Source organism: Bactrocera tryoni, unplaced genomic scaffold (genome assembly GCF_016617805.1).
Source record: "Bactrocera tryoni isolate S06 unplaced genomic scaffold, CSIRO_BtryS06_freeze2 scaffold_25, whole genome shotgun sequence".
In the NCBI taxonomy this organism is placed as follows: domain Eukaryota; kingdom Metazoa; phylum Arthropoda; class Insecta; order Diptera; family Tephritidae; genus Bactrocera; species Bactrocera tryoni.
This window is the reverse complement of record NW_024395977.1, coordinates 11624009-11649942: the sequence shown is the minus strand read 5'-3', so window position 1 is coordinate 11649942 and position 25934 is coordinate 11624009. Positions and strand designations below refer to the sequence as shown.

Sequence of the window (25934 nt, the reverse complement as noted above, 5' to 3'; positions counted from 1 at the left end):
CTATAAGTTTCTAGTAGCACGCTACTAGTTTCTCTGGAATAGTCCTGTCCCTTTATTTTATTGATTATCAAAGATAATTGGTGATTAATTCGAGCATAGAACTGCTCTACGCTAAAGTGCTTTTGAGATAAGGATCCTAGTTCGTGTTCTAGGATCCTTTGGTCGCGTTTGTCTGCGTAGTGCAGTGACAAACAACTCCTGATTGTCCCCCAGTCGTCATCAAATATATTATATGATATTAAGGCCGTATCCGCAGGACCTTTCAATTTTTGCCTAATGTGCCGTAAGATGGCTCTATAGAGTGGCTTCGTCCTTATCACCTCATAGTCCTGTAAAATAGATTCTACATTGTGGATCCAGGAGATAAATTGGATCGGGTCTCCTTCGAATGTCGGTAGGTTCTTTAAACTATCAGGCAATCTGCTAATTTCGGCTAGGTCTGCCTCTGTTAAGTGAATAAGGTTATTTGATTTATTCTATTGTTCAATATCTTAGCTTGCTCGATTTGCGCGCTTATAGCGCCTGTCAAGTGTGTGATGGCTTCTTGTACTTGCTCCATACTGAGGCTCACCAGTTTTTACAATTTTTTCTATTGCTAATTGTTATAATCTTGCTCTTATTACAATTTATTTTAAATTGCTCAATACATAAATTTGATTACAAAAAGGTGAATAACTTAATTTTAATTCTTACAACAGTATCGGGAGTATCAGCTTCTGCATCCTGATTTCGGGCGGTCCACTTGTTCCTTTTTGAGGTGTTTTACTCCGCTACTTGGGACTTGATGACGTCACAGTTCAGGATTTGATTGTTGTCTTGGTGGTTTTGCACTTTTGTCTACACAGTTGAATATGCTGCGAGAATAATTTTCTCAGTTACACAGTTATTATTGTCGCATTAGAGTCACTTTGAGCACTTGGTGTTATGTCAGCTTTTCTACGTTGATTCCTTCTTGTTTAGGGGCAACAATAGTTTTTATTAATGCACAGTTTTGAGTCTCTTTGAGCACGTTTTTAGATAACAGCAGTTTTGTTAAGCTGCTTAGTTACTTACACGCGGATAAAAGAAGTTTTATCAATGTGCGTTTAGAGTTACTTTAAACACTTTGTTTAGATAACAGCAGTTTCCTAACGCTGTTTTTTTCTGCTCGCGGGCAACAACAATTTTATCAATGCGCGATTTTGAGTTTTCTAACGCTGCTTTTTTCAACCGATATAGACAATTTAAATTTGAAGTCTCGGGCGTCAGTTAATGCTGCCCACCAATAATATCAACACGCACCTTTGCTGCTGGCAAAAATTGAACTCTCTTTATTCAACAAATTTACTTAGTTTTTATAATCAAATTTTGCTTACTTACTAAAAACTTACATATGTACGAGTTCTTACTAGCTAGAACTTATTTCTATACATCAAATAATCATAACGTAAGCTAAAACCAGTGCGAACCTCAGTTTGGTTGTGAAACGGCTCACATTGCGGCGGCACGGTTTCCGCTTGTTATAGTGCCGACGAAATGTGTTTTTGTTATTGCAATTTTTGGAAATTAATTTTATTTGATTTAATTTTACTTGGCATCAAAATATCGGTAACATTCGTCGGTGCTGTGGAATCAGCGGCTTCAACCACAACCGCTACCTCGTCCGTTAGTCGTCGCATCGTCGTTGACCATAAAATACACTTGTAAAAATTGTGGCTGTTCATTAAGTATTGGCAACAGAGATCCAATTTTGTGGTTTTCTTGGCCCCGCACTGTGAACGTCGTGGAAAATAATGATACCATATGAAAGCATTCGTTGTATTTTTTTACACAGTTTAGGAACTGTCGAGATTTATCAGTTTCACCCGTGGCTACTGTAATCCAATGTTGCGTTCTATTCAAAACCACATGTTTCAAATACGCTCTAAGAATTTCAGACCCCTGACCTATACGCTGTGCGTTTGCCTTACTCCGAAAAGCTGTTTCATCAGATGTTTCTGATGCACCCTGAGAAGCTATTTGCATAGCATTTCCCCTGACGTCAAGCATAAACTTGTACAAAAGTTTCTCTAGCTTAGACTTCTGCCTGAAGTGCAGCTTGCTCACGTCTAAGAAAGATTCCATTTACGTTGCGAATCATAACTAGGTACTCAAAAAAAATGTCAAAAATAACTTAAACCTAAAAATATGTATGAAATATGAATCTATCGAAACAGCTATAGAACTTGTGGCTAAAATATTGCCACTATTAATAATTTTATCTAAATCCAGTTGAATAACAAAAAATAACTCAGTAATATAATTGTATGTATGTACATATGTGCAAAAGTGTTTAATAGATGGTTTAACAGATGATTTCCGTAAATATTGAAGTGATTTGAGACGCCCACTAGAGGCATGCCATAAACACGACTATGAACATGGATCACTCATGGCAGGGATGGGCACATTTTTAGCCCGCAAAGTTGGCAAAGTGCGCACGAGGGTTAGTTGAGGGGAATATCAGTTTACGGAGGGAAGGGCATAAGAAGTTTCGAAAAAAAGTCAATTACGTTTCTCCGTAACTTAATGTTCATCGAAGAATCAGAGATAAAGAGATGTTTAACTCCTCTCTCACTGGAAGTGAGAGAGCAATTGCTAAACGTCAAAACCACCTAAACTTCGACAGTTGATCGAGTTCAGGAGGTTTTGACGTTTAGCAATTGGAAAAGAGGGACGACCAGATCAAAATCTCGCCAAATTATTATTCGAAGGAAGACATTTTTCATTTTTTGACTCCATTTGTAACGGCCATTAGTTCGAAGAATAGCGAAAGCGGAGCAGCACGTAAGTTAAAAGATGTGAGTATATTTTAACTTTTATTAAATAAATTTGCATTTATATTATACCTTTTTATTTTATTTTACAGATAAAATGCAGAAAACAACCAGCAGTTGGAGAAAATGTATTGTTGGCTGCAACGAGGGAGGAAGAACATTTAGTTTTTCAAACAGTGGAACGGATCTCGAACGGTGAGTGAAAGACATTAAATAGTGCAAAAAGTGTTTGTGAATTTGTTAAAAATTTCGATGAAATTAGTGTTTCGATTGTGCAATGAAAATAGTAATTTCGGATTGGATTGAATTTCCGTGTGTTTTTAAGTGTTATGTGCTGAACAAGTAGAGCGCGACAGACTGCAAGCGACATCTGTCAAATATTAAAATACACACGTTCTTATGGACACAGTTATGTAGTCATGCAGCTGCCTCAATAACTGTGTCTTTAAGAATGTGTGTATTTTAAAATTTGACAAATGTCGCTTGCAGTCTGTCGCGCTCTACGTGTTCAGAGCTTAATTGTCAATTTGTTGCCATTGCCTTTAATTAACTAAATAAATTATTTTAAAGTAACGATTTATCTTTGAATATTTATGATATTTATAAAAATATCGTACTTTAAAATATTCATTATATATGACTTTTTGCACTATTATTATTATTATACATATTTTATGATTTTATATAACATTTCGTATTTTATTTTGTTTATTTTAATAGGCGTAAGTGTTGGCTCAAACGTTTAGGTGTTTTTGAAGATCAAAATGAAAAAACACCTAAACACATTTTTGCGTGTGAGCGGCATTTTTCTGAAGAAATGCGTAACGCAAAAAAATTGCGTCCGATTGAAATGGGCGTTGAAGATTTTTTTCCCCAAATGGAAGGATCTGGCTCAAATTCAAACGGTGCATCGAGGCAGCTGCTTCCGCTTTTAGAAAGGGAAGACCGCGATAATATTTTAGAGCCTCTGCAACTTCTTGAGGGGGAACTACTAAATAGTAATGAAAAAGCCGCGCAAACAGTTAGGGGTCTGACAGCAGGGACAGATAGAAAAAAAAATTGAGGGAAGAGAATAGGATTTTAAAAATAAAATTAGATGAAAAAGAACAGGAGAATAGGAGTTTAAAAGCTCAGTTGGTCCAAATGGCTACTGAATTAGAAAGATGTAGGGAAATGTTAAGAAGTAGTTCATTCAGGGAAAAGTCAGATCCGCTTGAGATAGTTTGCAGCAAAGTTCCTCCTCAGTTAGGTGCTTGTATTAGGAGTAGTTTTCTTAATAGTAATCGCCAAAGTCAAGGTCGGCGATATGAAAGCTTTCTTAAAACTTTGGGTGTATTTTTTTTTTCGCCAATCGCTTACCGCTACCTAAAGCACCAACTCAGTATTCCCTCGGAAATTACATTACATAATTTTGTCGCAGATTGGCCTCGTTTCCCAGGTTGCACCCAAAGCAGCATAACGTCTTTACAAATTAGGAGTAAGGGATTTTCTTTCGAACAAAAGTTCATATCAGTTTCTTGTGATGAAATGCCATTTACAGTATGATAGAAAATTTGATAGGGTGATAGGTCTTGAAGATTATGGCGATGAAAATCGCACATCTAGAATAGCCACAACTGCAATGACCATAATGGTGCAAGGTTTATGTGGGGAACCTTACCGTTAGCTTATTTTTTTATTAGAGGCTCATGTAAAGGGGATGTCCTCAAGAAATATATTCTTGAAGCCATTACCCAACTTCAAAATATAGGGCTAGTTCCTTGCCATTTTGTTTGTGACCAGGGTACCAATTTTCTCTCTAAGTCGAGTTATAGGTGTGCGCATAAATTAACCGATTCTCATATTTACTCCAATACCTTTCAAAAAATGAATACGGTCGCTTCAGGTATGCTTTCTCTTTACAGCTTTATTAATACCGCGGATTTCGTTTCCTTTTTCAATAAATTATTCGATATTTTTAATAGTAATTTCACTGGGGCCATTGTACCCACTAAAAAGTTTTTATAAGTTCCCCAGAGCAAAACCAGTTTTTAGATGAGGCAGAAAAAGTTTTAAAAACAATTCGGGTCGTAGATGAGTAAGGAAACAACACAACAAATAATTTCAATTTTATTAAGGGGTGGTTAATTAATATTAATAGTTTAAGACGATTGTGGCGATTGCTGTCACACTCAGGATTTCCTTACCTAAAGACAAGACGACTATGTCAGGACAGCTTAGAACATTTTTTGGTCAGATTAGAAGTAGGGGAGGTACTAGAGTTACACCTTTCATGTTCTCTAGTTTATTTAGGAAGTCGTGGGGTTTACGTTACGTAAATATCGTAGCAAAAGGTAACTGTGAGCTGCATTTAGAACCCGAAGCCACAGTTATTTCAGAACATAGCCATAATGTTCTTCTTCGTTTTAAGTAACCTTTCTTGGCAGGATTTCCAGGGTTTACCACGGCCCGAACACTCCATTGTTAGATCCATTACTTTAGATAGTAGTTTAGAAGTTAACTTTTTAAAGGAAAATGCTTTTAATTATTTTTGCGGCTACCTTTATTTGAAAATTTTTAAAATGCACATTACCTTACACATTGCCTCCTGCCATTACCTTATTTAGGAGATGAAATTCTTTCTGATGAATTCATCTTCATACACCAAAACCAGATCGATAAATGCAACTTAGTGAAGCCGCCTCAAGAATTTGTTGCATTTATTAATAATTTAGAAATAAAATTTGTTGAGGAATTTGACAGAAATTGTCATAAAAAAGGATTAGGAGAAATTCTTTTTATTAAATTAAAAGATATTAGGCCCTTCTTGTGTTGTGAAGACTGTGACCCAAAGGTAGTTTTTGCTCTATTTATTAGAATTAGAATTTCTTTTGTGACAAAATTTTTAAATAAAGATTTATCTTTACCCAATTTTAAGAATAAAATTTTGTGTGTTTCACATTTGTAGTTTTTATTTTCCTTTTTTAGTGGTTGCAATGAGCTAAATATTTTATACTAAAATAAGATTTTTTAAGCAGATTCGCATTAAGAGGCTCTAAAGTTAGAACGATAAAGATTAGAAAGTTTTTAATTACAAATTAGAATTTGGGGCTTAAATATTGACATTTGTATATACGTCTATTTTTATAGTTTTAAGTATTATAGTATTAAGATACTGTGATATGAAGTGATATTTTTTTGTTATTTTTTGTTATACTATTATATATGAGTTGCTATCGTTTTGTTTTTTTATGTAAATAAATTTTTAATGGGTGATATAGGCCTACTGGGGAACCGAGCACCCAAAAATAACTTCGGTAACGCGCCCTTTCGCATACCTTATAGGTGGTGTGGAAAGTGCGAATTGGGTGTTTTATTCAAAATGCCAGAAAAATAGCTTTTTTCTGATCTGACTACAATGAAAAATGTCATGAAAAACGCTAATTTTGAGGCGCTCTCACACTGGAATAAGTTTAACATCCTCTTATTCCTGGCAGAATGGTTGCGGCAATACTGACATTGTACACAAATTAAAGAGCGGAAGTTTACTTCATATCGGAACTGTACAGTTGTGTGAACAAAAAGAGGCAAAATTGCAGGTTTTGGAGTTTCGCATTAATATTTGTTATACTCTCGCAAAAGTGGTTGTTTGTAAGTCCTAAAACTAAAAGAGTCAGATATAGGGTTATATATACCAAAGTGATCAGGGTGACGAGTATAGTTGAAATCCGGATGTCTTTCTGTCCATGCGTCCGTCTGTCCGTCCGTCCATGCAAGCTGTAACTTGAGTAAAAATTGAGATATCATGATGAAACTTGGTACACGTATTTCTTGGCTCCATAAGAAGGTTAAGTTCGAAACGAAAACTTATAAAGTGTCATAACTAAGCCATAAATAAAGATATTAAAGTGAAATTTGGCACAAAAGATCGCATTAGGGAGGGGCATATTTGGACGTAATTTTTTTTGGAAAAGTGGGCGTGGCCCCGCCAAACCAAAAACCATATCTCAAGAACTACTTCACCGATTTCAATGAAATTCGGTATATAATATTTTCTTAACACCCTGATGACATGTACGAAATATGGGTGAAATCGGTTCACAACCACGCCTTCTTCCAATATAACGCTATTTTGTATTCCATCTGAAGCCTTCTCTGTATAATATATACATTAGGAACCAATGATGATTGCGGTAAATGACGGATAATGAAATCTCGATTATCACTTTATCATGCGAGATAAAAAATATAAAAAATGTATAAAATGTTCAGTGACACCCGAACTTCGCCCTTCCTTACTTGTTTTTATTTGCCTTTGCATGGTGGGAAGTTCTAATCACTGGTAGGTAAAAATTATATGAGTTATATTTGTATCTAAAAACTATTTTATTTAATAAAAAAAACAGCACATTTTAAAACTTCACTACACCTTATGGTAGTTCCTATTTTGTTCACACCATTGTACATGTGATAGAGCTGTTAATGGTGGTGATGCCAGTTGTAAAAATTCATTTTAGCTACAATTGGGAAAACTTTTATCTAGTTGTGGCTTTTATACATACGTACATATGCAAGGCAGTTTTATATATGTATCTGCATATCTGCATAAGAAAAGATACTTGTGACCAATTTATAAATTTTGTTTAAACATATTGCAGTTCCATTTAATGAAAATGCTCATATAAATATATTATTTGTGATATTTTCAGTTTGGTTGTTTTATCAAAAAAATTTTCAAAGAATTGAGGTTTTTTTTTCTATAATTGTTCTGTTAAATTTTAATATCTAAGTAGCCTCTGGAAGTGTATTAAGATAATAATACGCGCTATAGAAAGGGAACACATATTTTCAAAAATATAAGAAATCATCAAATAAAAATATATTTGCGCGGTATGGCATTATTGATTGAGAGTGGCTAAGCACACAAATAGAATACAAACGCTGATGGCAGAAACATCGTATTTCGCTTCTCCCTCCGCTACGAGCGGCAAGCGTTTTGATTTCGAACAATGTTGCCATTACTCAATACGCATATGTAGTTTTGCACACATCTAACTTTTCAATTATAATTTTTTATAATATAAAATATCAAAACTGAAATCAAACTAGTAAAACTAGCTTATATATTTATAAATAATAGCATTCGATTCTGATTTTGAGTAAGTTTAAGAAAATTTCAAATATATTGAAGACAATTTTTTTTATAATTACTACAGTATATCGAGCTTGGCAACCCTGCGTTGTGAGAGAGCAATCAGCTCAGTCGTTTCTATGGGGAAAATCGCAAGTCGTTAGAAATTCGACGGTAAGCGGGTGGTAGAAGCGTTGTTGGGTAATTATTTACATTGCGCTCTCATAAGATTCATTTGTGTATATGCGTTTGAAGACAGTGGTTCAGAAACTGAATTTATTATAATTTAAATCTGCCGAAATGTCATCAGTGGGGAAAGCAGTGCCCAAAATTTAAAAAGAAAAATTAATCCATTTAATGTGGAATTGGAAGAAAAGTATTTATGTCAGGAAAGTTCTGGTAGCATACAATGTCTGATATGTAAAAAACATATTCAGATGAAAAAATACAATATTCAAAGGCATTATGAAGCGCATCACGAAGAATATGATAGGTATACAAGCGAATCCCGTACCAATTTTTTAATGAACTTAAAGTCGTAGGCAACATTAAAGCAAAGGTTTGTAGGTTATTAAGTTGTTCCAAATATGGTATTATCTGGAATATTGTACTTTTAGGAGTGTTCTTTTGATAGTAATGGTGCAATCTATGTTAGCTATGCGATTGCACTTAAAATGGTGTTAGGTAACCATCCATTTTCCGATGGAGATTTCATTAAAGAATACATTTTGGAAGCAGCTGGAACTTTAACTAAAGAACATCTTCCGAAGTATCAAAAAATCTGCTTATCCCGCCGAACCATTGCACGAAGAGTACAGGATATGGCAAGTCATAGTGAACGGCAATTAAAGAACCGAATTTCCACCTTTACTTCTGTATCTTTGGCTCTAGACGAGAGTACGGATGTAAATGATATTGCACAGTTGGCTGTATTCATTCGGGGCACAGATATTGAGTTCAATATCACAGAAGAGTTGCTGGACCTAATACCTATGAAAGGGACTACAACAGGAGAAGACATTTTAATGCCGTTATGAATTGCGCTGCTGATAAGGGCTTAGACTGGAGCAAAGTGCATAGTGTGGCGACAGATGGTGCTAAATCAATGACGGGTCACAAAAGCGGGTTTATAGGCAGGCTTAGAAGCAAATTTAGTCTAGAAAAGTATAACGACTTCATTGCGGTACATTGCTTGGTACATCAGGAAGCCCTATGTGCTAAGTCATTATCTTTTGCACATGTAATGGATGTTGTCGTTAAATGTGTCAATTTAGTGAAATCTCATGGCCTCAATCATCGTCAGTTTAAAGAATTTCTTGAAAGTATAGAGCGTGATTTTGGGGACATACCATATTACTCAGAAACACAATGGCTAAGTCGTGGGAAAACACTTTCAAGATTCTACGATTTAAGGTTATCAATTTCGAACTTTCTGGTAATGTTTTGTGTACGTCGTAAACGGATATATATAATATGTATAATGTTTTGATTTTATTCTATGGGAATTAAAAAAAATTTAGCCTTTTTAGCTGATATTACGCAACATCTTAATGATTTCAATTTGATATTGCAAGGAAAGCATAACTTAATTTTCGACATGAGTGACGCAATCAAAAGCTTTAAAAGGAAGCTTGAACTTTGGAAAGAGCAGTTTGCTGCAAGCAATTTTAATTTTTTTCCTCGTCTAAGGGCATTAGGTGAAAAACAACCGCTGAACGTTGAAAAATATTGTTGTGAGCTTTCAAATGTATTAGTTGAATTCTGTGAAAGATTTACAGTATTAAACACACTTCAAGAAAGTTTTGACATTTTCGTAGCTCCTTTTACCTTCAATGTTCGCAATGCACCACAGGAGTTACAGCTTGAGCTAATAGATCTGCAGTGCTCTACTATTTTAAAAAATAAGTTTGCGCAAACTTCAGACAGAATTAATTTTTATAAAGATCTTTTTGTAAAGAAATGTCCTTGTTTGAAACTTTTTGCTTCGAAAATTATATCTATGTTTGGAAGCACATACACATGTGAACAATTTTTTTCAATAATGAAGTTAAGCAAACATAAAATAAGAAGTAGGTTATCTGATTTAAATTTTGGTACAATAATGCGCGTAGCTACAGCAAATGAGATAAAACCAAACATAGAATTTATTATGTCAAATAAACTAAATTAAATGCTGTCATAAAGACATATTAAAAAAGTTATTACTAAAATAAAATATTTATTATACTTATTGTTATTTGTCTTACATTTTATAAATTTATAGTAGTTACAAAGAAACTTAAAATTGTTAGGCAATTTTACAGTTATTACCCACAGTACAACTTCCCATATATGCGCGCGCTCTCATTTGTAAACATGGTGTGGCAAAATACGTTGCTCTCATTTGTAAATATGGAGTGGTAAAATACGTTGCTTTCACTTCCCTCTTCATGTTTGCCCGCGATGATCCCCAAAAATGTGCACTCGTGCCCGCATGGGCAAAATGCCACTGAGGGCTAATATGCTCTCCCTGACTCATGGTATGGACAGCATTTTCATCAAACGGCAAGTCCAAAATATGGAAAACAAACTCATTGATTTTTCTCTTCAACCCTTGGAAAATTGCATTGCTGGAGTGGCGTCCTTTAAGCCCAGTTTTGAATCCGCTCGAAGATCTGTGGGAAATTATTGCAGGCAAAAGGTATGCATCTTTCAAGCAATATGACGGTTTTAAACAACAAAAAATGCAACAAATAAAGACAAAATTCATATGTGCATGCCAAAAAACTGATGAAGTGAATGTCTCATAGTCTCCAATTGGTGAAATCTCTTTATAAAAAATTCAATACTAATTGATTTATAATTTTATATAAATAAATAATTTTTTGCATATACAAATATTTTAACTGAGAAAACTATTTGAATATAATTTTGTTGCGAAATATTCAGTTCTTTTAATTATGGTATCTTAGAAAAAAGTTGTTAATTATTTGACTGGGGTTGGTACCTACTTAAACAAATAATTAAGTACATTAAACAACTATTATGAACTAATAACTACTGCTTGCTTATTACCAGAATATTTTTAAACATAATTCTATTGAAATAAAAAAATACCTATTTTTACTCTAAACTACTTAAAGATTCTTAGAACTGCCAAAAAACAAACAATAACAAGTAGGGAATGGCTAAGTTCGGGTGCGACCGCGCATTTTATGCTCTTTCAACGTCAACCAGAGGATCGAAACCCATGCAATTTAATAGAAGTACATACATATATTCATATAGTATACTATAGGTATGTATGTATATATGAATAACATATTAAGGCATAAGGTTTGTCAGAAAAACGAAAATCAGTACATGTTGTATAAGGGAGTTCGGTTAGTTTAGAACCGATTTTATCTATTTTTGGCAATATCACACACTTAAAATACTAAAAAATGTTCATTAAGTACTTCGCATACAATCACCAATCATATGTTGTTGAGAGTTCTAGGTCAAGTTTTCGCAAAATTTTTTCTACTTTGGCATAAAGATACATGGTTATGGGTAAAACAGCTCTCTCATTTTCATTGTGATAACTCCCATATTCGCATATATATGATAAACTCAACTGGAAATTCGAGACTTTTTATAGTAGGTATATGGAGGCTCAGGGAAGTATTGACCCGATTCAACCAATTTTTGATACACAGAAATACAGATAGATAAAGAAGGAATTATCTCTGAATTTCATCTGTATATTTTGTCCATTTTCGCACTGCTGTATAGGTATATGAGAATAATGTCACGAACTAAATTTATTTTAAAACAAGAAAAAACGTTAACTTCGGCGGCACCGAAGCTAATATACCCTTCACAGGTGCATTTCTTTTAGTAATTATGTGTTCAGTTTGTATGGAAGCTATATGCTATAGTAATCCGATCTGAACAATTTTATCGGAGATTACATTGTTGTCTTAGAAAATAATCTATACCAAATTTGGTGAAGATACATTGTCAAATGTGAAAGTTTTCCATACAAGAACTTGATTCCGATCGTTCAGTTTGTATGGTAGCTATATGCTATAGTTAACCGATCTGACCAATTTCTACGGAGATTACATTGTTGCCTTAGAAAATAATCTGTACCAAATTTGGTGAAGATACATTGTCAAATGTGAAAGTTTTCCATACAAGAACTTGATTCCGATCGTTCAGTTTGTATGGCAGCTATATGTTATAGTGGTCCGATATCGGCCGTTCCGATAAATGAGCAGCTTCTTGAAGTTAAAATGACGTTTGCAAAATTTCAAAAGGATATCTTAAAAAGTGAGGGACTAGGTCGTATATATACAGACGGATGGACGGACAGACAGACAGACGGACATGGTTAAATCGATTCAGCTCAACATACTGATCATTTATATATATACTTTATACAGTCTCCGACGCTTCTTTCTGGGTGTTACAAACATCGTGACAAACTTAATCTGTATACCCTGTTCAGGGTATAATGATAGGGCGTGTCAACCAAAAGTGGGTGGTGTCACGCCGATCATCCAATTCTGACGGGCTGCTTTCAAGTCATCTCATACTATCTTCATGATAAAATTGAATGTCTCTGGCAGTAGTTATTGATTTATCTCGCATTTAGTAGTTTTTAGCAGTACCATTATATGAGGAGTATGCGGTAGGCTGGGTCGATTCCGGACTTTTTTCGATTCGGGATTACTAATAGTTCGGAAAAGTTGCCTTAGTACTTCCTGATTCCAATGCAACTTTTTGTTTTGAGATCGGATTGCATCTTCAATCCCAACTCCGGCCTTGAAATTTCGGAAATTCGCCTAAAATCGTGAAATTGTCTACCTAGCGCCTGAAATACGCATCTCATGGCAAAATATATAAAACAAAAGATATTTGTCACGTCATTTGCTACCGAAATGGTATATGTGATCATGGCCGTAGGACGAACCGTTCGAGAGATACGAGCGAAAAGGCGGCGCGCCACAGCGCAAGGTGAAAATTGTTGCAGCTCTCAGCTAACCTGTATTGGTCACCCAGAAACCACCGCGTGGAGGTGGCTGCTCTTCGGGTTCCTCCCAAGCCCAACCCAACCAACCAACCATATGTCAGGCTTGTTTTAGTCTGAATCTGTGTCAAATTTATTGATAAAATCAGATTGGTTACTAAACTTTGGCACTTGTTGCCTAGATTTCAGTGTAGAGCGTATCAAACGATCACGAGATTTTGGGCCACTAACTTTAGAAGATGCCTCTGTCACCAGTTTGACGATTCTCTCGATTGCCACGGTGTGAGAGGGGAATTCACTAAATTTCCATACCTCTGCAGTGTCTCGCGGCAGCCCTTTTATGAGTTCTTCGTTAGAAACTGAACAAAGAACTGGTGGAACAGTCAAGGTAATAGTCTTCCAGTTAATCATATCTTAATAATTATTAGCTTTGAAATTCAGCTTTGGTACTTTATTACATCTAACCCTTCCACTTACAGTGTCAGACTCTGCTTCTCTGGCTGCCAGAAGACGGTCAAGGGCCAACTTTCTGACTTCTATCCGTCCGTCAGTCATCATACTAAGGAGAATGTTTTCTGAAAGAGCAAAGAAAGCATTCTGTTGAATGGATGAATCGACAACCTTGCGCAGTTTAGCAGGTAACTATCTCGACCTTTGAATCGCAGCATAGAGATGGCGCGAGCCATCTTTGATTGAACTGTTGAATCTTATTGAGAACCACAAAGGTGAGTAAACTGTAAGTATGTACTTGATCAAAATCTTTATTTCCTTTGCTGGTTTGTCAGTAGAAATGTATAATCTCAGAATTCTATTTGCACAGATGAGCCAGCTGGGTGCATCGACGCTAAGTCTGAGGAACATTGACCGGAAATAACAGCTTCTGATATTTTATAGAGATAAGCTTGGTCTGTGCTAAGTTGGGTCGGATTAATAACCTCAGTAGGTAATTGGTAGGATGGAAATCTTTCAAATTTGTCAACAGGCAACTTCTCACAATCAGGGAGCAGTTTACCTATGTCGCCAGAGAATGTATTTGGACTCTTTGAGACACCATCTATGTGTTCGAAAAGAGCACGAAATGGAACTGAAGACTATTACCTTGACTGTTCCACCAGTTCTTTGTTCAGTTTCTAACGAAGAACTCATAAAAGGGCTGTCGGGAGGCACTGCAGAGGTATGGAAATTTAGTGAATTCCCCTCTCATACCGTTGCAGTCGAGAGAACCGTCAAACTGGTGACAGAGGCATTATTGGCCCCGAATCTCGTGATCGTTTTTTACGCTCTACACTGAAATCTAGGCAACAAGTGCCAAAGTTTAGTACAAAATCTGATTTTATCAATAAATTTGACACAGATTCAGACTAAAACAAGCCTGACATATGGTTGGTTGGTTGGGTTGGGCTTGGGAGGAACCCGAAGAGCAGCCACCTCCACGCGGTGGTTTCTGGGTGACCAATACAGGTTAGCTGAGAGCTGCAACAATTTTCACCTTGCGCTGTGGCGCGCCGCCTTTTCGCTCGTATCTCTCGAACGGTTCGTCCTACGGCCATGATCACATATACCATTTCGGTAGCAAATGACGTGACAAATATCTTTTGTTTTATATATTTTGCCATGAGATGCGTATTTCAGGCGCTAGGTAGACAATTTCACGATTTTAGGAGATGCAATCCGATCTCAAAAAAAAAAGTTGCATTGGAATCAGGAAGTGCTAAGGCAACTTTTCCGCACTATTAGAAATCCCGAATCGAAAAAAGTCCGGAATCGATCCACCCTAGTAAGCGGGGTTATCATTCGATTTCACCAATTTTTACACTGTTCGTAGGAGTTCTTATAATATTTGCGCTGAGCTAATTTGGTAGCTTTATTAGTTTAGAAGATACGTACATTAAACTTATTAGAGGTCGGGACGAAGCACACTTTTTCAATAATCTTGGCCGGCAAGTACCTTTGGAACTGCGACCTCCTGTGGAAAATAAGGGACTTTTATGTTGGCTTAGTGCAGAGTTATGGTACATTATGTATACGTTTTCGGTTAGTTACGGTTTGTGGTTATGGCTGTGGTGCGATTACGGCCATCTACGAACTCGTCCTTCTTGTTTTGCCAAGTTTTTTAAATATATCTAAATTTTTACTCAAGAAAAAACTATAACAATATGTTGCAAAAGTATAGTATATAAATACAAAGAATATCCTTTTTGTTTAAAAGTCTATAAATAGAACACAAAAATATATAAATCGCATGCGTCCAACAACGACTTCTGCCCTCAAGTGCCCGCGCGTTCAAATAAACGTTTTTTTGATGTGAACCCCCTGACACTCCACGCGGCTTTAACTTCACGATAGGCGACTTATCCGTCACAGGTTTATATTGAAATCTTAACATGTTTACCGTACTCTTCAATATTGCTATCGTGTTCTAATTTAAAAAGTGATTTCTTAAGTTGCCCATATATTATCTGCGAATTCATTTTCATCGATTTTCCCGTGGAAACAATATAGCCTATATGTTAGCCTAAATGTTAGTAATTAAAATCGCTTAAGTACGGTCAACAGTCAAATGTGCTCCTCAATTTATTTTAATTAACATGCAAACCAGGCTGTGAAAATTCGCAGGCAGATTCGCCGGAGGTCTTTAACATCGTTGACATCACGCGGTATATTAATTTACTCCAAATTATCAGCATTAATGTTTGAAAACAATAACAAAAAATAATACCAAATTAAAAAAACACTCACTTAATTTTCGCACTAAAATTCTCCTTTGCACATCTGAAGTGGTTATCAGCTTTTTCTGTAGTTGTAGGTGGCCAGGGGCGGTACATTCTGTGCACTTACAGTCGGTAAAGGAGTTGATAAGTTTATATTACTTAACGTAACCAAATTTCCATAAGGTCGCCTTCTGGTGGCCGATCACCATGTAATCAAATTGGTATGTTGCTCGAACGAATTAAAAAAATAGAAACATTGAACAATGAGCTAAAAAATTAAAATGCGACACTTAAACTCCAAATTGAAAACTTAAGGAAATCGCTAATCAAATATACCAATGAAACGCCTCCTTCTCCACCCAAATCGGCCAAATCGTACTAATAAAAAAAGGCCAGTCTGTACAAACTAGCATTGATCGCTACGTTAATATAAAAAGGAAATAAAGTCCTTCAAAGTCAGCAGTCAATTCTACAAAATTTCAAATCGGCACACCAAATAAGAATAAAACGGAAGTTTTAAATGGCAACAGGTTAACCACATGGTTCAGACGACGATGCGAAGGGTACCACCACAGCCGTTAATGCCATGATACTCTTGTTACTAAATTAAGTGAAATTGTATGTATTAACAATTTTCATATAGTCCCTTTGCGAAAAGGCAATATAGATAAAACAAAAATTCAGTACTACCCTAAAAAAAGTTTTATGGAAATTGTTAAATTTTTGTCAAATAAAAACAAGAACTATTAATCGTATCAACTAAAGAGCTCTAAAGGCCTGGTTGTTGTAATTAAGGGTATAGAGTCCGCCGTAGACTCTAGCGAAGTCAAAGAAGCATTGCAAGAATGCGGTTTTGGTATTAAAACTGATGTAAATATATTTAATAGAAACAAAATACCACAGCTAATGTTTAAAATTGAAATGTTGTCGAATTGTTACAAGAACCCCGTAATGAAATTTAGCAACCTCAGATAAAAGTTCAAATCCTACTCGTATTACTTCTAACAATAATAATGTGCAAGGAAGCTAGGCAAATATGGTGAAAGGCAACACTATACAAATACAACTGCCTCAAAATCCCCCAAATGGAGGTATTGAAATTATGATTATAAATCTTACACAGTGTATGACACAATTTATGTCTACCATACAAAACATGATCCAAGATTTAATAAAAGCAAAATTTATTAAGTAAAAAATGAGCTTACTAAATATCTGTATATGGAATGCCAACATAAATTAGAGATTATTAGATTTCTGTCTCAAAAAATATAGATGTAATGCTTATATCAGAAACATCATCACCTAACAAATAAAAATAATTTTAATATACCGGGATTTAGATTCTACGTTACTAATCATCCTGATGGAAAAGCGCATGGTGGCACGGCAGTATTGATTAGAAATTTAAAGCATACCACAGTTGCAAGTTACAACAATATCTTAAAAAAAACAGAGTTGTGACTTAAACCTTAAGGCTATATACTGTCCACCTCGTCTTACAGATAGTTAAAGATTTGTAGCAGGTGGAGATTACAACGCAAAACACACGTACTGGGGCTCACATCTTATTAATCCGAAAGAACAATAGCTGTACTAGTGATAGAAAAAAATACCAGACTTAATAGATTTTTCTGTAGGCAAAAATATAGATAGATTCCTTAAATACAGGAAGAGAATTTGATGATGTAATAACTAATGCAGCTGTATTGGCAACACAAAAAAGAAACAATAGACCAGTTGGTTTTAGAAAGATCACCAATAATGAAATAGAGAAATTTGTAAATGAGAGCGAGTAAATGAGAAGGCGAGCTAGACGTGAATGGCAGTTAAATCGCTAAAATTTAAATCTGATTAAATTGAAATCTGCTGTTTGAAAGTTAAACAAGTGCTACAACGAGAAGAAGAACACAACACTGAAAATTTTTTAAAAACTGTGTTCAAATTCTGGCAAGCAAAACTCCCTTTGGAAAGCCCAAAAGTCTTTCAAGCCACCCGTAGACCCCAACTTGCCTCTAAGACAGGAAATTTACAGTTAAAGTAGCAGACTTCATATCAGAAGAACGAATAATAAGGGCTGGTGTACCTCAGTGTAGCGTGCTAGGTCCAACTCTGTACTGTACAGCACACATTCCAACAGCTACTAACGTATTGACATCCACTTTCGCGGATGACACAGCTCTAGTAAGCCGTAACAAATGCCGCATCAGAGCATCAAACATATAGCGAGTAAAATAACCTGCATGAAGTCAAGAGGAGCAAATTTAAATTGGCTTTTAAACAAAAATTCTAATTTTAGCCAAGTTATACATTGCAATCATAAAACCTATTTGAATGTATGGCAATCAAATGTGTGCTACGACCTGTGCAATCAACATTGATATATAGGGTTACCATAACGGTCTCAGTCAAAACCAGTTTCGCGAACATCCAAACCTGTTGGCTAATGCCTTGGCAAATTCCTGCAATCAAACACGTTTAAAAAGAAGTGATCTACTAGCCTACTAGAGAGGAACGTTTTACCAAAAAAGCTCAACCACATTCTTGAGCTTCTTTAGTTTTAAATAGATTTAAGATTTGAATACTTATTGTAAGACTTTACTAAGCAGCTTCAATAAAAAAAGAAATATTGAAAAAAAGTGAGCCTGGGTTTTAAAGTCTCGATGGTCATAAATACACTTCAATATGTATAAAACAAAAAATCCATTAAATATGTTTATTGAATCAACAGAGAACATCAAGAAAATTTAAGAAATCAAACGAATTTTAAATTCTGTCGTCAAACTCGAGCCTATCAAGCCATCGAATCTTGTGCCGCTGTGTAAGTCCTGTCAGGTATTCGGTCACACCAGAAATTATGGTTGTAAACTACCAAGGTGTATGAAGTGCCTGCCGAACTTCCGCCAAAATGCTGTAACTGCAACCAGAATCACCTTGCGAACTATAGAGCATGTGAAGTGACAAAACAACTTCAAAAAATTAAAAACGCGTTCGAGAAAAACAAAGAGCATAACCAATAACCAAAACGCTTAAGTACAACCGCTTCTACTGGTCCTCAGAACGAAGTTACTAATGTAAGTCAGCAGTCTGGAAAACCCTCATTTGCCAGCATAATCAAAGGTACTAATCTAGTTCAACAACATACGTCTGCAAATCAAATAAACTCGAATGCTATTAGTGATATTACCAATAATTTCTCGTTAATTCTCAACAGGCTTATTAAGCTAGAAGAGCAAAATAAACTTACCCACGAACGTCTTAATTAACTAGAGCAACAGCAAAACGATTTTGAGGCGCAAAAGTGAAACCGATAAAAATTATGACCTGGAATGCAAATGGCTTGCTCAAACGTAGAAAAGAATTAGAGACATTACTCCATGTTGGAAAAATTTATATTTGTCTTATATCAGAAACCCATTTTACAAGTGAAAGTGTCCCAGAATTTCAAACCACGACCATATCGATTGAATCTACTTTCGGAAAAATAAATATTACCGTAATTTATAGCCCATCTAGACACAATATCTAAATGGATTTGTACTCAGAACTTATACTAAATCACCATAGGAAATTCATCATGGGGGGTGACTTTAATGCAAAACACTCTCAATGGAGGTCAAGAGTTACGACACCAAAGGGAACAGAGTTATTTAAAGCTGCTATGAACACTGGTTGCGACTATTACTGGCAAGCCGACTTACTGGTCTTTCGCCACAAGAAAACTACCTGACCTTTTCATCACTCGACAATTATCTAAGACCTTCATTACCATTGAAAATGGATTGAACCTAAATTCGGACCATTTATATTTAATCCTAAATGGCCATATACAGTAAAAGAAATCGACATACCACCGTAAGTCATAAAGGAAAAAAGAAAAATACGTAAAAAATGGCAAATCACGCGATTTCCTCAATATAAAACAGCATTATTTAATTTAACTACGCTTCTCAGCACCAAAATAAAATTATTTGCAAACTAAAACATTTCTAATAATACAGTGTGCGCATTTCGTTTAGACGAATGTATTTTTTTTTTATTTCTACCAACAAGAAAACAAACCTTTTACAACTAATTCAATATATATTTTATTATTAAACTAAACAAAGATTTTCGAATTTCATTATGTTTTTGCTAATATAATAGTGATATTACGGTAAACAGGAGCGAATTTCATTCAGCCGAATGTTTCAATAATGCTAAATAGAGACAAAATTAAAAAAGTTAGTTAATAATAAATATTTTATTTTGCCACCATTACATTTTATTAAATCGAAAATGCGATTTGTCATACTTTCTATTAGTTTTTTAAAGATATCTTAATGTATTTTTTCTCAGATGTCCTTAAACACTGCTAAATTGACGCCTCTTTCCAGAAGGTTCTCGATGGGATTTAAGTCTGGACTGCGTGCAGGCCATTTCATCAATTCAATATTTTTGTCTTCAAACCAGTGAATAGAATGTCGCGAGACGTGGATAGCTGCGTTATCCTGTTGGAAAATTGGTTATTTTCCAGAAATGATATTAATTCTGATTCCAACATGTCTGTGTAGATTTCGCTATTCATTTTTGTTGGAACATAGCATATTCTGGATCTTCCATAATAAGAGAAGGCTGCCCAAATCATAACACTTCCACCAACAAAGTTCCTGCTCAACCTTGGTTCCTCTTTTGTATTTCTCCCTTCTGACGTCCATTTTATGTGCGTTTTAGCGAACTGCATCCTTGCATCCTTTTTTATAAACAACGTTTTATGTTGTGTTTGAAATTTTCTGGACACGACGTTTTTTAATGGGAAGATCAAGTTCTGCTATAATTTGTGAAGCGGTTAGCTTTTTTTTTTTGTTGCCAGGTCCTTAATTTGACCTTTTTGGCGCTCTGTAATTATACCCTGAACAGGGTATATTAAGTTTGTCACGAAGTTTGTAACACCCAGAAGGAATCGTCGGAGACCCTATAAAGTATATATATAAATGATCAGTATGTCGAGCTGAGTCGATTTAGCCATGTCCGTCTGACTGTCCGTCTATCCGTCTGTCTGTCTGTACATATACGAACTAGTCCCTCAGTTTTTAAGATATCGTTTTGAAATTTTGCAAACGACATTTTCTCTTCAAGAAGCTGCTCATTTGTCGGAATAGCTGTCATACAAACTGAACGATCGGAATCAAATGCTTGTATGGAAAACAGGGGCGTCGCGAGAGGGGGGTATGGGGGGTGTGAACGAGTCGGCATTTTCGGCCGTTTTAATATCATAACTAAAAATTCGAAATTTCATTTCGGCAATTCCAGTAAGAGTTGCCAAGTACCCGGAAATTTGTTGTCAAAACTTATTGAGTATTTTTAAGATTTTCATCAAAATATATTATTGCACATTAATTTTTACGTGATATCCATTGCGAATTCACTAGCCGGCATTTATGAAAATTCTAACTTCAGTAAAACGCAATAAATAGCTGTATAATTGCGGAAGCAAGCTTAAAAAGACACCTTTTCGTAATTTCCACGAGGATTATTAAAGCACTACAATGTTCGAATAACAGTGGTTGAATATATTATAAATTAACGCATTGCTAGCGATTTCAGTTGCATTTACTGAAAAGTGTCAGATCAACCCTGAAAATGACTTTTCGAAACACCACAGAACACGCCGTGCTCCGAAGAAATATGACGATAATCCAGCAACTGCTTGTAATTTTGATTTCCAGACATTTTATGGAAAATATTTCAAAACTGTCCTCGAAAATTTCACAAATTGTAGATAATTTGCAAGAAACTATGTCAACCTTCAAACCCATTCAAGAGATGTTCAGGATTCCAGCTAACAGAAGTAATATTACAATAGAATCTATACAATTTGTTGTGCAATTGGAACCTAAGTTCTTCAGTGAAGATCTAGATTGTATTTTTGCTGAAACACAAATTCTTTTTGATTCATGTAAAGAGTGTAAATCTTTCGATGACATTTCTATAGTAGCGTATAAATTGTGAAAGGTCATTCCTTCTGCTTACAAAATTGTTCATTACATAATGACTGCTCCTGTCACGTCAGCTTCATGTGAACGTTTCTTTAGTAAATTGAAATTTGTTTTCAACGATTTGCGTACAACAATGGGGGATGAACGTTTGAATTCTTTGATGCTGCTTTCTTCTTCAAAGGATAAAGTAGACGAAATCGATCTGCGCGATGTTGTTGGAAAATGGTCAATGTTGAAACATCGCAGAGTGAAAATATAACTCAGAAATTTATATTTTTTGCAATTCAATTTCTTAAGAAAATCTTGTTTTTTCCCGCGTAACACGTCGCTGAACAATATATGTATTTTATATTAAGAGAAACATATAAAATGATGATTATACTAATATGTACAATACTTATTTGAGAATAAAATAATGAATTATGCTATTATGTTGTCAAAATTCTCCGTAATACCTTATCAGAAATGAAGATATCCTTATTTTATATATATTTATAAACATATACATTAAATTGGCAAATTCTTGAAATGAGTCGGCATTTCAAAGGGACTCACCCCCCCATGATCTGGATCCTCGCTGCGCCCCTGATGGAAAACTTTCACATTTGACAAGATATATTCACGAAATTTGGTATATATTATTTTCTAAGGCAACAATGTAATCTCCGAAGAAATTGTTCAGATCGGTTAACTATAGCATATAGCTGCCATACAAACTGAACGATCGGAATCAAGTTCTTGTATGGACAACATTCACATTTGACAAGATATATTAACGAAATTTGGTATATGTTATTTTCTAAGGCAACAATGTAATCTCCGAAGAAATTGTTCAGATCGGTTAACTATAGCATATAGCTGCCATACAAACTGAACGATCGGAATCAAGTTCTTGTATGGACAACATTCACATTTGACAAGATATATTAACGAAATTTGGTATATATTATTTTCTAAGGCAACAATGTAATCTCCGAAGAAATTGTTCAGATCGGTTAACTATAGCATATAGCTGCCATACAAACTGAACGATCGGAATCAAGTTCTTGTATGGACAACATTCACATTTGACAAGATATATTCACGAAGTTTAGTTTATATTATTTTCTAAAGCAACAATGTAATCTCCGAAGAAATTGTTCAGATCGGTTAACTATAGCATATAGCTGCCATACAAACTGAACGATCGGAATCAAGTTCTTGTATGGACAACTTTCACATTTGACAAGATATATTAACGAAATTTGGTATATGTTATTTTCTAAGGCAACAATGTAATCTCCGAAGAAATTGTTCAGATCGGTTAACTATAGCATATAGCTGCCATACAAACTGAACGATCGGAATCAAGTTCTTGTATGGAAAACTTTCACATTTGACAAGATATATTCACGAAGTTTAGTTTATATTATTTTCTAAAGCAACAATATAATCTCCGAAGAAATTGTTCAGATCGGTTAACTATAGCATATAGCTGCCATACAAACTGAACGATCGGAATCAAGTTCTTGTATGGACAACTTTCACATTTGACAAGATATATTCACGAAATTTGGTATATATTATTTTCTAAAGCAACAATGTAATCTCCGAAGAAATTGATTAGATCGGTTAGCTATAGCATATAGCTTCCATACAAACTGAACACATAGTTACTAAAAGAAATGCACGTGTGAAGGGTATATTAGCTTCGGTGCAGCCGAAGTTAACGTTTTTTCTTGTTTTTTTGTTACCGTTAGTTTTTTTCTTTTGACCATAATTCTTGCCCAAACTTAAATAATTTCTGATAACTTTGTCATATCTCTGAATTTTTAAAGCAATCTGCTCATTACTCATGCCATTTTCTTTATGTGCCGTTATAACAGCTTTTTCTTCACTTGACAAGTAGGGTCCTTTCGGCATGGCTTTAAAGGGTATAAAAAAATAAAACATAATAACTTAGACGAACTCAAAAAGTCCATGCAGTGTCAGTTTTAATATTTTTCTAAAAAAAAACTTCAAATTACCTCTTTATTTCTTAATAAAATGACTTTTACCACCTTTTCGGCTAAAAGAAATGCGCACTGAAATTAACACTGATTACCTCTTTTCACTAACAATTTTTCAAGTATGATATACATATGTAGACTAATTACAATAAAAAATAAATGGTTACGAAAGCGAAATGCAAAAGCAATAGCAAAGCTTATATCGATAATAAACGCTTGCTCAGATACGTTCCATTGTCATGGAAATCATTATGGTACAAAAACCTGGAAAAAGCGCACAAGTTTTAGGTTTGTTCGAGCGGAGGAATAAAAATGCCAATGATGTTGTTTCTATGACATTATATTTTATTCTCTGATGTTTCAAGTTATGTTCTGCTTATATAACTACTAAAGTGATTACAATTTTCTTAATCTATTTCTTTGTTTTGTTTATTTTCTTATGAAATACAATATTTGTAAAATGTAATCTTATTTTCTATTGAATGCAAACAAACATGACTGTGGGGTTTACCTGATAATGTTTGGGTTATCATTATAGTCAAACATAAGGACCAAAACATGTTTGTATGCATTTGCATTATGAATACAATATTTGTAAAATGTAATCTTATTTTCTATTGAATGCAAACAAACATGACTGTGGGGTTTACCCGATAATGTTTGGGTTATCATTATAGTCAAACATAAGGACCAAAACATGTTTGTATACATTTGCATTATGTTCTTTATCTCTACTTGTTATCTTATATTTTTTGTAATGTTTACTTGTTTTTCTTTAATCTTTTATTTTGTCCAATTTATAGTATTTTGTTGTGTGGTGTCTGGTTGGGATGATAGTGTACACATAACTCACATGAGGCTTCCTCATATCGTCCAATCTCACTGTAGCCTACTCTGTCCTGTTGGCTAGTAGCAATTCATCAATTTGGCTTTAGATCTCAACATTCTACTTACAATCGAACAAGTTCATCGGATAAGGAGCATAATCGAAGAGGCATATTCCACAGAGAGCATATACAAAAAAAAGTTTCAGAACTAAAACTAAAATGCAACAAAATAAACTGGTTAATCGGGAAGAAATCACACTTAACAACATCAAATAAAATCTTAGTCTAAAATCAAATGTTGAAACCTATTTGGACATACGGAATATAAAAACAAACCAACCAATAAAAATGGTTCGGGGAGTCGTTCGCGAAACGGCATCGAAGCATGCAAAAAGATTACAAAATCATGTAAACACTGAAGCCCAACAACTAAGAGAGACTAGAAATTGCAGAAGCACACTGAAAAGAACATGATCATGATCTATTAAGAATCTAAGAAAATAAAAAATATCATAAAATTTAGTTATTAAGTTTAATTTAAAAAAAAGCTTCGTATTACAGCTTTTTTGTTTTATATTATAAATTGTGAACAATATTGCTTATTAGTTTGCATTGTTACTAGTTGCAATTTCAATGAAATGTAAAACAAGAAGTATCAAAAATACAAACTCACAAACATTTTTCTTTATAAAAGGTGTTGTCGTAATCTTCAAAAAATATTGGTGGCTCGTACCAACAACTATGCCTGATATACTGTTCAAAGGTTGTACAGCGCATAAGTGCTATACACCCCTTTGATCACAGACCTGTGTTTCTCTGCGGAATTACCTGTCTGTGGGATTTTCTTCGCAGGGGCAGGTATTATATCTATATGTGGAAAGACCAATTCCTTGTTTGATAATTCCTTTATTATTATCTTATTAAAAGGTATAAAACGAATACAATATTTTAACTTTACTCTTCGGTGTCCGTTATCCAAGTGCTATGTCGGTTTCTTATATATTATGTTCGGGTCCCTTTCGTTCAGTCAGTGTTGTCGTGTGTCAAAAACGTCAAGTCCGCACGGTCGCTCTTCTTCGTCCGACATACGAGTACATATATGTATACAACAGCTCTTTTATATGTAAGTTCTTAAGATGTCATACGTTTGTCTTGCAGCTTCTTGGTCATAAAGCGATTTCGTCTCCTAGTACTACTTTTTGCATAATATCCCGTGCTAAATGGGAAAATAGTTAGGGGATTTAATAGTTCGTCGGAAATTGTTGTACCGAATTGTATAGAATGCAACCCGGAATCTCCTTCCGTATATTTTTCGAACCGCCTCAAATACTTTTGCAGCCGTTCATACATAAGGGCCGAAATGAGGAGGGTTCTTCCGGAGTTTTATCACCTTTAGGGAAAAGAACGTGTCGTTGACGCTTTCAACATTTGAGAAAGATTCCTTTCTACAGGCGGCTTGTGGGGTACTTTAACAATATTAATTCTTTTCACCGCATATCATATTTCTCCATGCGGCACTTCAGTGATTTTAT

At 34.9% G+C, this 25934-nt stretch overlaps 1 protein-coding gene across 1 annotated transcript; it reads left to right on the top strand.

Annotated features, from left to right (window-relative positions):
• The first annotated feature begins 2419 nt into the window (after positions 1-2419).
• On the top strand, positions 2420-24946 carry LOC120780726. Its single transcript, XM_040112986.1, has 4 exons — positions 2420-2464; positions 2679-2819; positions 2888-2990; positions 24379-24946. Exons 1-4 carry the CDS (start codon positions 2420-2422, stop codon positions 24483-24485), a joined length of 396 nt encoding a protein of 131 aa, XP_039968920.1. The 3' UTR covers positions 24486-24946.
• Positions 24947-25934: the final 988 nt, after the last annotated feature.

Excerpts from the sequence above, each read along its gene's own strand:
- LOC120780726 (XM_040112986.1), top strand. The coding sequence starts at position 2,420 with ATGGGCACATTTTTAGCCCGCAAAGTTGGCAAAGTGCGCACGAGG. Across the intron at positions 2,820-2,887 it reads CAGCACGTAAGTTAAAAGAT|ATAAAATGCAGAAAACAACC; the intron begins GTGAGTATATTT and ends TTTATTTTACAG. Across the intron at positions 2,991-24,378 it reads AGTGGAACGGATCTCGAACG|TATTTTGTTGTGTGGTGTCT; the intron begins GTGAGTGAAAGA and ends TCCAATTTATAG.